Source organism: Empidonax traillii, unplaced genomic scaffold, assembly GCF_003031625.1.
Source record: "Empidonax traillii isolate 1590-97213 ecotype Southwest subspecies unplaced genomic scaffold, ASM303162v1 scaffold164:size861626, whole genome shotgun sequence".
Lineage (NCBI taxonomy): Eukaryota > Metazoa > Chordata > Aves > Passeriformes > Tyrannidae > Empidonax > Empidonax traillii.
Window position 1 is genome coordinate 130,631 of NW_020955357.1, and position 16,700 is coordinate 147,330.

The window sequence follows — 16,700 nt, forward strand, 5'->3', positions numbered from 1 at the left end:
AAAAAAAAAAAAAAAAAAAAAAAAAAAAAAAAAAAAAAAAAAGGAAAAAATTAAAAAAAAAGCGCCCACAACAAAAACACCCTAAAGGGTTGTAATAAAACCCCAAATACATTAAAACCAATAAAGGTTGGGGGGATAAATTAAAAGAAAATAGTTTTATTGTCAGGAAATTGATTCCAGGGACATATACATTTTCTTTGGTCAGGTAAGGGTTGATCTTGGTGGAACCTTCTGTCTGAAAAGTTACAGTGAGATAGTCTCCATTGGTGAGGGTAGGAAGTCATTTTTTTTATATGTCTGAGTTGTGTTTGTAGATCTCTCAAACTGCTGTTCATCTCTTAGTCTTCAGTGAAGTTGTACAGCCCTTTCAGGAGCCTCTCCCTAGGGCTCCTGAGCATGGAAATCCCAGCTCAGTAACCAAGCAAATGTGGAAGTAACAAAAAGCTTGAGATAATGCAAGATCTTCCCTGATGAACTCTGAGAAACTCTGGGTTATCTGCAAAAGGGAGAGATTTGATGGGCACCCTCAGTCCTCACTGCCCTCAGATGTTTATTACTGTGAATCTTCCTTCAGGTTATGGTCGTTGTCTCTACTCCTCCACACTTTGGTTCCTTGCATGGAGCCAGTGTACACACTGTACATTGTGAATGTTGTTGTTGCCATTTTTAATATTTTCTTGCTTTATTTCTGTGTTGCAGATGTGGATGAATGCGCTTCAGATTCTCACCAGTGTAATCCCACCCAGATCTGCATAAATACTGAGGGGGGCTATACCTGTTCCTGCACTGAAGGCTACTGGCTGTTAGAAGGCCAGTGTTTAGGTAAATCCTTGTGTGATATGGTATTTTAGCATCTGTGAACATGTGGATCTCTGAAATAATGTCACTAAGCATTTCTGTCAAGTACACAGTTAAACCTTCAGCTATGTGGACACTGTCTTCTGTCTTTGTAAGTGCCAATGGTATGCTTGGCAGAGAGACTCCCTTTTGGCACAAAAATGTAGATGTAAATGCCATCTGATTAGCATCCATGTAATAGGTGGGATTTTCATATTCCCAGTCTGAAGGATTCCCTTTCATGTAAGATCAATCACAAGTACATATACAAAAATATTTTTTCCTAAACAGAGCTGTTCTTTCCTCACTGTGACAGTGGGGACCCAAAGGGATCTGTATTTGATACCAAGAAATAGAACTGAGAGTAAATCCCTAGAATCAACCAGTTCTTTCACTTGGAGGTCAGAAAAAAATTACCTCTGAACTGGGTGCTGTTTCAGTAGCTTCCAAGAAGTTTTATTTCAATTTTATTATTTTCCTTGCAGCAATGTCCTGTTCATCCTTTTATCTCAGTCCTATTGAAGAAAACAATGCTCAACAAACAGCACAAGAAAACCTTCCATCTCCCCTCTCCTCCAGCCCATTCCCCACACTTGATATGCCATGGGGCTGATGATGTAGATGTTAATTTTAGGTAAAAAGATAAGACCTAGGAAATAGGATACAACTTTTTTAAAGAGAAGTTTGCTCATTATTATTTTTTTCCTCTAAATAATTTTTCTCTAAATATTTTCAAACAGCTGGCTGTTTGCTGCCAGCTCGGCAGAGCTGAACTGTCCCGTCACAACACCTCCACTGGAAGGAGAATGGGCTTTTCCTGCCCATTCATATCTGGACCATCTCCAGTTATTTTCCAGCTTTCTCCTCCCAAGTACCAATTCAGTGAAGGACTCACTCATGACTGCTTTCCCAACTACTGCAAACAGCTGCTCTGTAATTCACCTGGCAGGGACAGAGCTGAGCCCTGTCCAAGCTGCGGTCTGTGCAGCCATAGCCACTTCAGGGAGTCACTGTCTTGTAGATCCCCTGGAGTGTGAAGTCTCCAAGGCCCCTGCTTCTTAATCTCTGATAAATCAACTTCTCTTGGGAGGAAAAAAGCTTGTGCTGGAGGTTGTACAGCCGTATGTGATGGGGGGGATGAGGGAGAGCAGGGAGGGGGGTTCTGCTCTGCGTCACCTTTTCGGTTACCCACTTACTTCTTCCAGTTACAGGCCAAATGACAGGGTTTTGTGTGGCATTCAGGATTTGGGCATGGATTTAAAACACCCTGCTGCTTGATACCAGAGAACTGAAATGACTGCATTGCTGAAATGATTTATCAAAATTATTATAGGCAATAACATCCCAGTATTACCCAACTCAGCAATCATGGGGTGGGTTATTACAAGGCAATGCAAAGAGTGAAAAGCGAATTGTGTTTAGAGTTGCTATATTTTTCCCTAAGTGTAAAAAAATCTCAGTTTTCCATACTTTCCACTGGCTTTGGAGAAGTGATTTTTGCTATCATAAAACAGTAAAAGAAAATATACTGTAATCAGAGGGCTGAGTTGGGTTTTAGAGACAGGTTTTTTTGATGCACTGTTAGTAAACCACAGTTACAGAACCCTACACTTCTATCTGCTGCAATTATCCCTGTAAAGTTTACACAGATGAGCCAGTACAACCATATCCACTTGATACATCCACAAGAAGAAGCCCAGTAAAAGTCATTATCTCCAAAATGTAGCACTCTTGAGATTACAGTCCTGCAAAAGACAAAGCATGTATCTAAAGTAATGCATTGTGTCAGTGAAATGAGGTATTAATTTACTTAAAACACATGTCACTTTTCTCAGGATTTGGGCCAAGCCTACTGCTGGTGTACTCACCGTGGCTCACCCAGCCTTTAGGGTATGTTGTTACCTGACTGGAGATAATGCACTGGAGTTTCTACTGCACAAACTTGGCTTCAAAGCTTTGAGAGCAGCCATTTAAAAAAATCTCCATAAATCAAAGGCCAGTTGATACTAACAGAAATGTAAACCTTGGAAAGGACAACTACTCCAGGTGTTTCATTTCAGTTCTTAGTCATGGGGCAAGATTCTAACACTTACCATCTTACATGTCTTACAGCATTTTCTTGTGCTTGTGAGTTGCATGCATTGCTAATGCTGCAATTCAGCCCAAGCTGCTATTTTGGCATTAAATTAACTGTTTACACAGTCTATAATTTGTCAGTTAAAAATCCATATAAAATGTGAATGTGACTATTAGGGAAAAAAGCTTATAAAGAATATCCTCACTATAAATAGAAGCCTTTAGTAACAAACACTTCTTTTCTAGTGAGTAGCTTTGGTATATGTGGAGCAAAAAAGGTTTTTATCTTGATTCTGGCAAAATTTCATTGCAATTTTGGCTGTGCTTGTGCTGGTGGGCTGTGCCAGCAATCAAGTATGCTTTAAGGTAGCTGCTTAAAGGAACAGACTGGGCTTCCTGATTCACATTAAGCTGAAGATTACAGCAATGACTGTCAGTTCATCAGACATACTGATAGATGTCAGATGTGAATAAAAATATATATTCTACTGGTGAGAAATGTATCTTAATATAACTCCATATCTGAAGACCTGGAAGTTCGGCTCTTACATCCATAACCAGTATGCTGGGTTGTTTCTGTGTTATTGGTACTGTTAACTCAGTGGTTTTGCTGCTTTGTATCTGCATGTGAAAATGCAGATGTATCATGCATGAAAATGCAGACCACTCTACTTCTCATGCTTGCCCTCTGCAGATATAGATGAATGTCGCTACGGCTACTGCCAGCAGCTGTGCGCCAACGTGCCCGGCTCCTACTCCTGCACCTGCAACCCAGGCTTCACCCTCAATGACGATGGAAGATCGTGCCAAGGTATGTGTGTGGTAAACCGTGACTGAAGGCTTTGGTCCCAATTCAGCAACACCCTTAAAATTTAGTTCTTAGAACACAAGTAATATTCCCATTGTTGCTTTTGAAAACGTTCGTAGGTTTGTCAGACAGATATTTCTGTAATTTCGCAGTACCTTGAAGTGGTACAGGCGCAACATGACGGGTGTATCGGGAGAAATATGCACAGAGGCCCAAGCGTCAATTCACTCAACTCGCTGAAACTGACAAGAGTTTAGGCACTGAATTTACTATTAAAATATGAGGCAGGAAAACTTTGTCAGACAAATAAATTATGTTAGAGTCTCCCCGGTTCCAGACTGGGGTCCTGAGCATTACACCATCTTTTGCTGTGATGTGTTACCTCAATCGAAGTCAACTCAGCCTCTTCACATAGTCACTTCCTAGTGAAGGAGAGAGCATCTTCCCATATGCTGCAGGAAAAGGTCTGTGCTTCTGGCCAGAAGCTGCTAATGTCCTAAAAGGAAAAAAAATTGCTTTTACCTTAGCCCAAGGTTTTCATGAGGGTCCTTCCTCATTGCATTATCTTCCTCAGGAAACACTGAGTATTTTGTCTCAGGTCTGTTATGACAGTATTGGTTCAATGGTTTTAAAAGTGTAGGATAAAACCAGAAACAATTGTAATAAATATTTCATCCCCATCTTCCATGTTTTTTTTTTTTTGGGTTGAAAACATTCCAAAATGCTTCAGTGTGTTTCCAGCATGCTATTCCCAAGCATCAACCTGAATCCCAATAAACAACACTGACTTGGTTATGTTTTTTCAGAAAAAATCATTCTGACTGCACAGCTAATCTCTTTGAAATGCTTTACAGTAAAAAAAAAAAAAAATTGAAAATAAAGTTTGGGGAGAAGTCAGTGATGCATTTGGCATTGGTTTCCCACAGATGTGAACGAATGTACCAGTGAAAACCCTTGCACTCAGACCTGCGTCAATACGTATGGCTCTTTCCTCTGCCGCTGTGAACCTGGCTATGAACTGGAAGCTGACGGAGTTAACTGCAGTGGTAACTGTCTTTATTTACCATTTTGGTTTCTTTACTTGTATTAAGTTTACTTTTTCCAAGGTATTACTTTGTACATACTTTTAAAAAAGTTTTTTGCCTTGATCCATGATTAGCAGCAGGGAAGCTACAACTCATATGATCTTCTTTCCAGCTATAGCACACAGCAAATACCCAGAAAAGCTCAGTGGAGGAGGGCTGCAAATGGTTTTAAAGAAATAAGCTAAACATTCAAAAGCTCCAAGGTAACAGCAAAACATAAGAAAACACTTTGTAATGCTAAACAGGAAGCTTTATTAGAGAAAGCAGATATAGTCCTAGAACATTCTTCCATGATTAATGAAATACTTCATATAAAGCATTTTTCCATTTGTCTGTTGAATGTATGTATCCCTCTTGCTCCTATGGCTGCTCACTTCTGCCTGAAACCTTCCCCAGTTTCTCCTGTATGGCTCTGGCCACACTTCAGAAACAATATATGGTTTCTTAGTACAGCCATTGCTGATCTGTTCAGCACATAGCAGAATAATTGTGCTTATGTCACTAGTTTTTCCTCTCTTGTTTTTGTTTTTATCTTATCATTTTAATTGAAGGCAAAACTTATTTATTTGCTTAATGTTCCTACAACCTGATAAAATTACAGAATTCAGCCAATATTGCCTGGAAGGAAAAATGCACTGGAAAATACTTATATTTTATGTTACAGTAAACAGATGTAACATACTGTTTCAGAGAGAGAAGACGTGTGAGATGCAGTGTGTGTACAGATTAGAGTTTCCCAAGATGTTTTTCCTTGCAAAACTCTTTATTATGAGGGAAAGAGCAAAGACCCTTTAAAGGGTCTTAAGCATTTAACATTTATACTGCAAGACCTAACCTGAGTTTTCTGCTTTCTAATGGAATTTCTTCTTCTAAGTTAGACTCCTGCACCTTTTTATGTGCTCACCTCCTGAGCTACTTGGAGGCCTGAATGAGATAAGTTTATTCCAATGCCATGGAAGGTGGTGCTTGCTCATCCATGTCTGAGCTAAGCCAGCAAAAGGAACTCTCCACCACCCAGATTTAAAGCAGAAAATCTTTTTCTGACAATCCTATGCAAGAAAATGTTTGTCAGAGCAGGTCAAATTTCTCTGGATGAGCTTCCTTCAAACAGTCGCTAGACACCTCTGAGGCTTGCAAAGGGAACGCCTTGTTAGGAGAACACTCCTATGAGACAGGACTCAGATGTACTTCAACAGGAGCTGGATTAGTCCATGGCCTAGCAGCCAACTTAGCCTGAAGATGGAAGGCATCCCTGCCCCACTTCAAGGAGACAGGAAGAGATTTCAACCTGGCTTTCCTGACATTGTTTTCTAATCACAGAGGTCTTCCAAGTGCATTAGATGTGCTCTGAAATGCCTTCCATCTTGTTGTCTGCACATAGTCAACAGAAGGCCAGAAGTGTTTAGGAACTCTGTGGGCTCAGCAGCAGGAACGTGGGACCCTTGGGGCTCTAAGTCCCTCAGCACTTGACAGCAGCTGGGCACTGGTCATACAAATCCAATGTGCTTGAGGTCTGGGCTAGGATGCCTTGAGGGGGTGAGTGATATCTCAGTCACTTAATGGAATCAGCCCTCAAGTCCGTATTTTGTCAGGAAGATATTTATTTCAATAAACTCACTGGGGAAACCTGCACAATAAAAGGACTATATATCTGTAGGCTTCTTTTTATCTTCCTTTTGATAATGCGATTTCAGCCATAAAGCCATTTTAACATATTTGGACTTCAAATACTTTCCAATCCCTCTGCACAAACCACCAGAAGTGGATAAATGGACTGAGCCCAATTTAGAAAAAAGGGAAATTCAATCTGAGGAGTAAAAGTGATTTGCCTGGAAGAGTCAACATGTCAGAACTGGGAATAAGAACTTGGGAGTTCCTGGCTGGGTCTCTGGCCTTTGTTTCTTTCTTCCCTGAACAGGGAAATAAGGAAATGATTAATGGCAGCCTCCCTCAGTCTAGCGCCTTCACATGTGTTCTCCCCTCAGTCAGCCATGCCTCCACGTGCAGCTCTGAAGTCTGTCTTTCTCACTTGAGCACAGTTCTGCAGAACACAATGACTGGTCGGTTCACGAGTGCAAGGGGAAAAGAGCACGATTTTTGCTTTCAGTGAGAGATTTGAAAGACTGCTCAGTTTCCTGGGAGATGGCTGGGCCTTCCAGTAGGTCTGACCCAGACTGGGATGAGCTCTGAAGTCTTGCTGGAATGACTTGGAAGCAACTGACTAGAGGCTAAAAAACATAAAACAGACGGGGCTGGCTGCAGGAGTTCTGCTGGGACCCATGTGGCCCTGGGAAAGGGAAGCTCGCTCTTCAATAAAAAGGGGAAAAAAAAAAAGAAAACTACTGCCAAGTCTTTCCTTTCAAATTACAGTTGCAGCTTTGTTGTTGGAGTATCTCTATCTCTGACGTAAAACAGAACTGAAAACATGGCCAACTGGTGACAGGTATTAGAAAAGAAAAATAAATAAATAAAAGCCATGCATTGTGTTCAGCTGCAGCTTTGGTTTTCCTAGGAAAAAACTGTTTAAGCAAGAACTCATTGTACAGCATTTTGCCACGTTACTGCAGAGCTCTAGGGAGCTGGAGGGTGCCAACCTCCAGCTGGGGTGATGGGCAGGTAGCCTGGATGGCCACCTGCCTGTGGGACTCCCTTTTGACAGCAAAGCCAAAGACACTAAATTTTGTTTTACCACTGCAGACATGGACGAATGCAGCTTCTCAGAGTTCCTCTGCCAGCACGAATGTGTGAATGGACCTGGTTCTTACTACTGTATCTGTCCTTCGGGCTATAACTTGCTTGACGATAGTAGAAGCTGCCAAGGTAAGAACATTCCTGCACTGTTTAAAACCTGAGGGGACCACAAAATAGATCCTGTGCCTAGAAAGAGATTTTCAAGAACTGAGATGCTTGGTCTTGGCATTGTGCAGTGAAATACTCATAAGGGCCAATTATGTAACTCTGGTAAGAATGTCATCACGTGAATAGTCCCACTGAGGTGAACTGGTGTGTTGTTTTAAGCAAGACTTTATTGACTAGGAAAGAGCTACACAGGAAAGACCTCAAATGCTCTCTCTGCTTCACGTCTCTATTCTTGCCATTCTCTAAGGTCAGAAAGCTTGAGCAGCCAACTCCTTTCCATTTTTTTTTTTTTTTTTTTTTGCAGCACTTAGCATATGGGAACACTCCAATAAGCATAAATGAATGGAGTAAAAACTGATCATTAAAGAGGAGACAATTATAGAAAGGCCACTTCTCACGGTGCAAGGGTTTTATTAATTTTGGGGCAATTCCTTAAGATGAAAACAGGTTTGTTGGAGTGGTGTCTTGTACATATTTCTCTGCTTTAGCCTTTCTCTTTCTCCTTGTGTTTTAGATATCAATGAATGTGAAACTAGAAACTTCACCTGCACTGCGCAGCAAACGTGTTTCAATATCCCAGGAGAATATAAATGTTTAGACCCAGTACGATGCGAGGATCCTTATCTCCAGATTAATGAGAAGTGAGTAACATACCCACAGCCACAAAAGCAACTTCTATCTGTGAGAGTCATATCTATAATAAACCAAATGAGATCTAATATTACGACACAGCCGTGAAGTCTGTCTAGAGAGCTGTACATACATGCTGTTGCTGCATTTATCACCAGTAAGCTTTATAAAAATAATAAATTGCAATTCCTTACCAAGTGACCAGGTGGGATATGATAGGATATCACGCTCAGATGTGTGGGAAGTTAGACTGGAAAAAGAATTATCAGTTAGTAGAGAAAACAGCAAGGTTTGTGATGCAATAAGAGACATTTACTTACATTACTAACTGACTTCACATATGCTCAAATGAAGCCTGTTTATTAGTATGAGTATTTCCTGTAAACGGTAACTAGCTTATGCCTGGGAAGCACTTTAAAACAGTAGATGATCGTTATAGCAGGATGCAAGTAGTTTCCTACTGCTAAAGGTTAAAAGTTCCAAATAATTCACAGACTGATCTCCCTTGTCTAGAAATTGGATATGTCTGGATGGGGCTGTTAGCATTGTTACTATCTCAATTGGGAATTATTTGAGCAAGTAAAAAATAAATCCCACATTTCTAAAAAGTGCCTGTTTCTTCTACATTTTTGTAGGTATTTGCCTGGGATTCAAAATATTTCAGTTTCAGGTTGATCTCTCTATATTGCAGTCCTTTTTATTTCATCCATAGTGTTTGCACCAAATCCAAGTGTTTGCTTGGTAGTCTAATGTATTTCATAGAAAGGCAAGAGAGGAAGAATTAGTTTCTTTCCATTATAATTTATTCATATATTTACACTGCTTTCTGAACTAGGGCAGCTGAAGAGTGGATACACAGTGTTTATCCAGTTCCAGGCTTACCTACCTTCAGGTAGAGGTGGGCTTAGACTGGAATTTGAAATATCTGAAGCCTCTGTATCTACATTCCCTAGAGCCCAACTATAGAGTCCTCTCAGAGCAGCTTGCAAAACTCTTGGTCTATGAGCTTTGTGTTTGGTGGCTTTGTCTCATGGCTAGATGGACTGCATTTAATTTGTAGCATATGTCTAGAAGCAGACAGGATAAAAGCCAAGTGAATTCCTTGCATCTATGTTTTCTGTGGAAGGAACTGGGTGTTTGCAATGCCAGAAGCCTCTTGATGGGGGCCATGCCAGATGAACTGACTGAAATTGGTGTCAGTAGTGGAGGTTTATAGAAAAAACAGTCAGAAAGACCCTTGTCCAGTAAATTCCCCAACATGGCTTTTATAAAGGGACATTCTGCCTCACAACTTTATTAAGTTCTCTGAAGAAATCAGCAGCATGTGGCTATGGCACATGGACTGATGCAGCCTCTGGGTTTCCAGAGGCTTCTGAAAAGACCCTCACATAGTTATTATGGAAATTAAGCAGCCATAAGTAACAGAGAGTAGTCCCTGGAACAGAAGAATAAGAGGCTGAAAGATAAAAAATAAATAGAGGACAGTATTAAATTGTCAAATTGCACACTGAAGTTCTGCTTCAGAGGTCTAAGCTGGACTTACCTGATCCATCATAAGCAACCTGGGAAAAAGAATAAACCATGAGATGGTCAAAGTCAGCAACAGTACCTGAAGACAGTAGATAAAAGAGCGAGTAGAAATAAATTGCAGAATAAGCCTTGATGACTGCAATAAAAATGGCAGATGAAATTCAGTGTAGATGATCGTAAAATAAAAAGACAAGCCCAAATTCACAATTTCAGTAAAGAGCACTGATATGATCATAATCCATCCAAACTGAGATTTGAGGGTTATTCTAGTTCCGTGATCTGCAGTATTCACTAGAGATCAGAAAAGCAACCTGAATTTGAGGTGTTGGTCTGTAGGGAATAGCCTTGGGGCATATGCCATTGTGTACCACATCTTTGAGACTGTGCAGTTCCTTCCCCTCCTCTCAAAAGAAATATAACTGGACAAAGGTTCGTAAGGAGCAATGAGGATGATCAAAAGTACGGAATAGCTTCCTTTTGAGAAATGACTAAGTTAGGACACTTCAGCTATGAAAAGGAACAAATATGAGTTCCTGAATTGTATGAAGAGGAGGAGCAGGGATTGACTGGCTGCACTCCTTTCAAATAGAAGAGCTGGGAGCGTAAGATAAAGAGAGATGAAGGGGACTGTGGAGCTCCTCGCCGCAGGGGGCTGTGGATGCCAGACAGACATGTGGGTGTAAGGGAAAGCTGGAGAAGCTGATAGATAAGAAATGTATGAAGAGCTGACGAATACAAAGAAGATATCTTTGCTTCAAGAATTCCCCGAGTCACAAACAATTGGAGGCTGTTGGTGGAAGTGTCGTACGCTTGGCTTGTTATCCTCTTCTTCCTTAAAGGTCTACATTTGGTGTTATAGCTTTGGTTTGATCCAAGATGTCTCGCTGTATGTTTTCATGCAGTATACAAAATATTTTTAAACAAAGAGCACTACATTTAGGTAACTTTATCAGTGAAATGATCCATTAATTAACATTATTTTGAGGACAGTTCAGTTTAAATTACTATCAGAACAAATATGTACTGAGTATTCTACACCTGCAGAACTGCTCCACAGAAAGTACAGATTTTTGAGTGATCTAAGGAGATAAAGAATGCCAAGGTATTTTGGCCTAGAAGACAAGAAAAAGAAAGCAGTGATACAAGTAGGCCAGAATAGCAACACAGAGAATATTAAAAGTGAGAAAGCTTATTGCAAGTTTCATTGATTCTTTTAGCTGGTCAACAACATTCTTTATTTATTTATTTATGCATCTGTATTTGCATATAAAGAATCAAATATTACAGAGATTTGTAACCCCTAATGTCAATTCTATCTCTGACAATCAGCCGCTGCATGTGTCCAGCTGAAAACCCCGGTTGCAGAGATCAGCCGTTCACCATCCTGTACAGAGTGATGGACATGGTGTCTGGGAGGTCTGTGCCTTCAGACATTTTTCAGATGCAAGCAACAACTCGCTATCCTGGAGCCTATTACATCTTCCAAATCAAATCAGGGAACGAGGGCAGAGAATTCTACATGCGGGTAAGTCTAGCGCTCACTGAGGGAAAACATGGAATATCTTCTCTACAGCTGAATGTCCTGACAGCAGAACTCAGCTTTTAATGAATATCACTTAGTCAGTATGAGGCGTTTTTACACACAGATGTGCAGACCAGTGTGCTGATCCAAGGAACTGCTGGATCTCTCAGGAAAGTAACCTACCCAAAGCAAACACACTTCTCCTATGACACAGTAGGTTTAGGAAAGTCCAGGGTTTTACCCATGTCTAAGAATAGCTTAGGTCTCCCATGCTCAAGAGAAACTATTGTGCCAAACTGTTTTTTATTTGACGGACAATCAGTAATTGTCACCAAAAGATTCAATGTGTCTTGTCTGTTTTATTCATTGGAAATTGAAAATTGTGAAAAACAAAAAAGTAAGCAAAAACGCCACCCCTTTATGCCAGGAATTGATTTTCTGGGTTCCTTGCTTTAATGTGTTATCCATTTTTTTCACTGAGAACACACATTTTATGTAGACACTGTTAGAGGAAACGTAACTACGTGGGTTTTTTTAATCTGAGTTTTCCTCAGAAGACCTCTCTGTTCCCCAGTCATCCTTACCATGCCAGTGACAATGCAAGGGTGATGAGGGTGTCTGCACAGAAGGGGGCCCCTCCATGAGGGGTGGTGACACTGAGGAGGTTGATTCTTGGCTGTAAGCAAAACCTGGCTCTGACATTCGCATAAAGTCATGTTCAGTGACTACTGACAGTTCCCCTCCCTCATGGACAGTAGTGGGATAGATTCCAGGACACGTTCCTCACAAAAGCCTCAGATTCCCACTGTAAGAAAAGGAAAAAGCTTCAAAACCATGAATTGACAAGTGGTCCTGTTACGATCTCTTACATCTCACAAGAGCTTTCCTGTTGCAAAGTTCCACTCACATTTTCCTCTCACCTGGGCCAGTCCACCAGGCACTGAGGCCCCAGAGCCCATCACCATTGCCCCAGCTTGCTGGTTCTGTTGATTTACCACACAGCCACTTGGGGTGGTGGGCAAGCAGAGCTGGGAGGGAGGGACACCGTGTCCCACACTGAGGCACCAGGATCAGGCCCAGCCCCGGGCAGCCCACCCGGCACCTCCTGATGGCTATGTCAGCCTGCTCTGATCAAAGGGAACACAAATGCCCAGTTTCAAGGTAAAATAAGACCCACTTTGTCTGCATAAATTTCTGATTTTAATGTCAGCAGCTCTGATTTTTAAATGCATGTAATCCACTTTTCTGGCCAGACTGGTTTTGGGAAGTGCCGTCACATATTCAAAGCTCTCTTCGGAGGGTGAGGTTTGTGCCATTAACACACACAACATACCACAAGTCTGGACACTGTTCCCATGGGAACGTCTGTTCTCCAAGGTCTGTTAACATAACCCCTTCTCAGTGTTCACTGCTTCACAGTAATGCTGTCCTTTACGTCAAACTAAAGAGTATCTCACAAAAACAAACAAACTAACAAAAGGTGACACTACTTGTTTACACCCTAAATCCATGTTTTCATCTTTCTCCATTTGGGCAATAGTGTCTACATTCAATAGCTCTTTTTATGTGCAGGATTCCCAAAGGCTTTACAAACTGTAGAAAGTGATAGTTCATAAAAACCCTGAAAAGGAGCCAAATGCTGAAATGAAGCTCTGTCCTATCAGTTGCAGTGGTTTCAAACAACGCAACAGAAAACACCTTCTTTGGCTGCTTGAAGACCATAGTGAGAGAGTAGTTTTCAAGAGCTGGTTTTGGCAATCTCACCTGCTTTCTCTTGTTTTGTGCACAGCAAACAGGACCGATCAGTGCTACTCTGGTGATGACCCGTCCCGTGAAGGGGCCCCGTACTGTTGAGTTGGACTTGGAAATGATCACTGTTAACACCGTCATCAACTTCAGAGGAAGCTCTGTCATCCGGCTGAGGATATTCGTATCACAGTACTCCTTCTAAACCTTGAGTTTGTGCCCTGGAAACATTAAACCAAAAGAGACAGTTCCTCCTCTGCAGAACTCTCTCCTCAAAAGCCAGTACATATAGCAGCTCCAAACAAAATCACTATTTCTACAGACCCGGTGACCTATGCCTGTCTGAGCAGGGAGGCCTCTTCATGCACAGTCCCTACCAGGATGCAAACATCTGAAGATGTATTGTCAGCAGATCCCATGTGATTCTCTATGTGGTCATGTATTTTAAGGACTCTTCTTTTTGCTGTAAACACTTCTAGGGCATAAGTCTATGTGAAAGACTGTGAACCTTTGTAGCTCCAAGGCTGCTTAGCAAAAAGCACCAAAGAAACTGAGGAAAAAGCTGGCTTTTGCAATCTTGCTTTTTTTTTTTTTTTTCATTATAAATGGAAAGCAGAAAAACAAGCAGAAACAGAAACAAAATCCCCACCTATCAAAACAAGGGATGTCCGGAGTCCTAACTTGCATTCCCAATTATCTCTGGAATTAACAGTCAGGCACTTTGTCTCAATTCACCCTGCATTTGTCTTAGATTCACCCGTTTTTTCTTTGATTCTATTTTATAGTTAAAATTCATTCTAAATTCATTCCAAAATACATGTTGTACTATGTAATCTTTTACTTTCTTACAAAGTGTCACATGTTTGGGTTCCTTCCTCTATTAAATCTTTCTATATAACAGAGTTCACAGAAATCTATCACTGGATGGTGTGTTTCACAACATTTAGGATTGTATACTTATTTGCACTCAAGACCTTTGACACAGGCTTCCACTGCCAGAATAATTTCCAGAATGATTTCCAGTAGGGACTTTGGAGCAGAAAAGAATCAGAATTTTATTTTTCCCTAAGTGTGATAGTTACAAACAGTTTCTAATGGCTACCAGGTCGTAATACTATCTCTGTAGTTATAGCTGCAACTAATCTCCTGTTCAAAGACCACTCAGGTCAGACCTGTCCAAATTCCTTCAGAAAAAAATGAATTGTTCTTTTCACCTGCAGTGTCTCTTCTATATTCCTAACACTGGGGAAAACAAGCTGAAAAGGACTAGGACCTTTATCATTTATGCTTCTACCACAAAGCAGCAATACCCCAATCTCAAGCAACGGGATCCCACAGTCTGCACAGGCATTGTTTTCTCAGGTATAACTGCTGTAACCAATATAAAGTTTCTCCTGAAGTCCAATCTGAATCTCCAATAATCTGTTGCTTTTTAGTCTACTTCCACTAGAAATAGAGAACAGTTTATCTTCCCCTTTGCAGCAGTCTTTAACGTGTCTGAAGACTGTTGTCATGTCTCCCCTCAGATTGTTCTTCTCTAGTCTAAACAAACCCAATTCTTTTGGTCTTTCCTCATACATCACATTTTCTGGACCTTTGATCATTCTTGTTGCTCTCATTTGGATTCTCTCCAGTTGGTTCACATCTTTCTTGAAGCACAGTGCCCAAAACTGTTAAAAGTATTCCAGCTGAGGCCTCTCAGTGCTAAGCCAAATCTCTATATATGTTTAGTAGTTTGAAAAAAAAAATTAAAAATTGTATAGTTTGAAGATACAAGCCATTGGCACTTTGTTCTTTTATTTTAGTCTGGATGAGGGCCCCTATGCCTTGTTCTTAAATTTGTCTAAATCGAGCTCTTTTGCTTTGGTTTTTCTTACTGGCTTATTTGCTCTCCAGCATTGCTAGGGCCAGAAAGATAACATTTCCTTCGTCTTTTTGAGGACTGGAAGTGCTCAGTGCTACTTGGGAGAAGGAGTTTATGAAGATTATAATGTGAGCAGGCAGGAGCAGAGTAGCAGCTTTATGTTAGGTCTTCATTAAAGTGGAGTATTAAATGGGAGAATACAGACTTGGAAAGTTATCACAACACAGACTGCATGACACAATCAGAAAATTGATTTTTGTTCCTAGAAAGCTTTGTGAATTAGTCTGAAGTTGTTTTTCCTTAGCTGTAGTAGAGAGTCTGCTCTTTTTCCTTGTCCTCAGCTTGAAGGAAGCCCTGATGCTTTCAGCAGTGAAATGCTGAGTTGAGCAGCTTCTGTTTCTTAATGGTTTAAAGGTTTTCTCTGTGCTGCTACAACATCCCAGGATGCTGCAGCTCAGAGCTCTGTACAAGGTTGTCCTTTATTGTAAATACAAAAAAGCTGGAGTCTGACTTCAGAGTTTAGTGGGCCAAGCTGAGGGCGGGAAGCCAATGAGTTTTGTGAGTAGCTGACTTGGAGGAGATGAATGCAAAGGAAACGAGCAGAGAAACAGTAGAAACAAGAATTTGTTTCCTGAGTGTATCATGTCTCATCAAATACCACAGTCTTGGCGGGAAAAACAGAGATGATCAGGAAGGAGGAATGCTAGTTTATAACCATTGGTCTAAAAGTGCTCATGTGTCCCAGATGATGGAAGTAAAACATAGGAAACATGCAGGCTCTGGTGGACCAGAGAGCAGACAAGGGGCAGGCAGGATCTTGCACTGAAGATGTCAAACTCTGAAGTTTTCCTGGTGCTTAAAAGCCTCTTTTTGCCCCCCTTTGTGTCCCTATGTTATGACTTCTTCATGCCCAGCTGAGAAGGCCTTTTCTTCCTATCATCACATCACCTCCTGGAGAGGAAGCCCTGTTAGACATTAGACAGTTTCTCACTTCTGGGCTGTTCTCCCATGGCCCCCACATACCAACCTGATTTAACCCTCATTTAGAAACATCAAAACTCAGAGGAATTCCATAACAAAACACTTTGTTAAAAGAGTAAAGCTCAAATGCTTGGTTTTAGCAGGGTCCAGCAAATACCCATAAAACAATATTACACTTTCTGTATAAACAGTCTGCGCCCTAAAAAAAAAAGTGAAAAGTCTGGAAACAAAGGAATTCAGCCACTTCTCAACTGCCATAACATCTTTCATCACTCGCTATCACTCCAGCCAACTTAAACTTTGCCAAAATATATGCCAATCTCAAAATAATAAATTACTAACAGTTTATAACATCTAAACTCTCCATTTCCTAGTCAGGGCTCTGTTTCCAATAGCCCATTGCAGGCTCATATATTACAGCCATTCTCACCAAATAAAAACAGGGACTACGCATGCCCAGTTTTTACAGCACGAAAGTTAAAAATGCAAACTTGCAACTGCTGCATATATTCATGTTCTCCTTTGAGGACAGGACTACCTAAAAGCAGACAGAATTCCAGGCCAGCTCAGAAAATGGTTCTTTATTCTAACCCACTACAGAGGGTCTTCAACACAAGGAGTTTTACCATATGGTTAATAGACAGTATTCTGGCCACACAGATGAGGTCACAGACCCTGGTCAGGGTATGTGTAGCTTCCCTCTGGCTCTGCTCGCCCTGGCCAAGCAGGGAAGGGACAGCTCTTTGCCTCTCCTGCCTGTCA

General features: G+C 41.0%; 1 protein-coding gene across 1 annotated transcript in view; it reads left to right on the top strand.

The window, feature by feature from the left end:
- The window catches only part of FBLN5 (fibulin 5), a 48,459-nt gene extending 32,125 nt beyond the window's left edge, over nucleotides 1-16,334 (top strand). Inside the window, exons 5-11 of the mRNA XM_027885309.1 lie at nucleotides 700-822; nucleotides 3,608-3,724; nucleotides 4,648-4,767; nucleotides 7,504-7,626; nucleotides 8,180-8,306; nucleotides 11,155-11,350; nucleotides 13,137-16,334. Of these exons, the coding sequence (XP_027741110.1) occupies nucleotides 700-822; nucleotides 3,608-3,724; nucleotides 4,648-4,767; nucleotides 7,504-7,626; nucleotides 8,180-8,306; nucleotides 11,155-11,350; nucleotides 13,137-13,298 (968 nt within the window). The 3' untranslated portion in view covers nucleotides 13,299-16,334. The remainder of the gene's footprint in view (nucleotides 1-699; nucleotides 823-3,607; nucleotides 3,725-4,647; nucleotides 4,768-7,503; nucleotides 7,627-8,179; nucleotides 8,307-11,154; nucleotides 11,351-13,136) is intronic.
- Nucleotides 16,335-16,700: the final 366 nt, after the last annotated feature.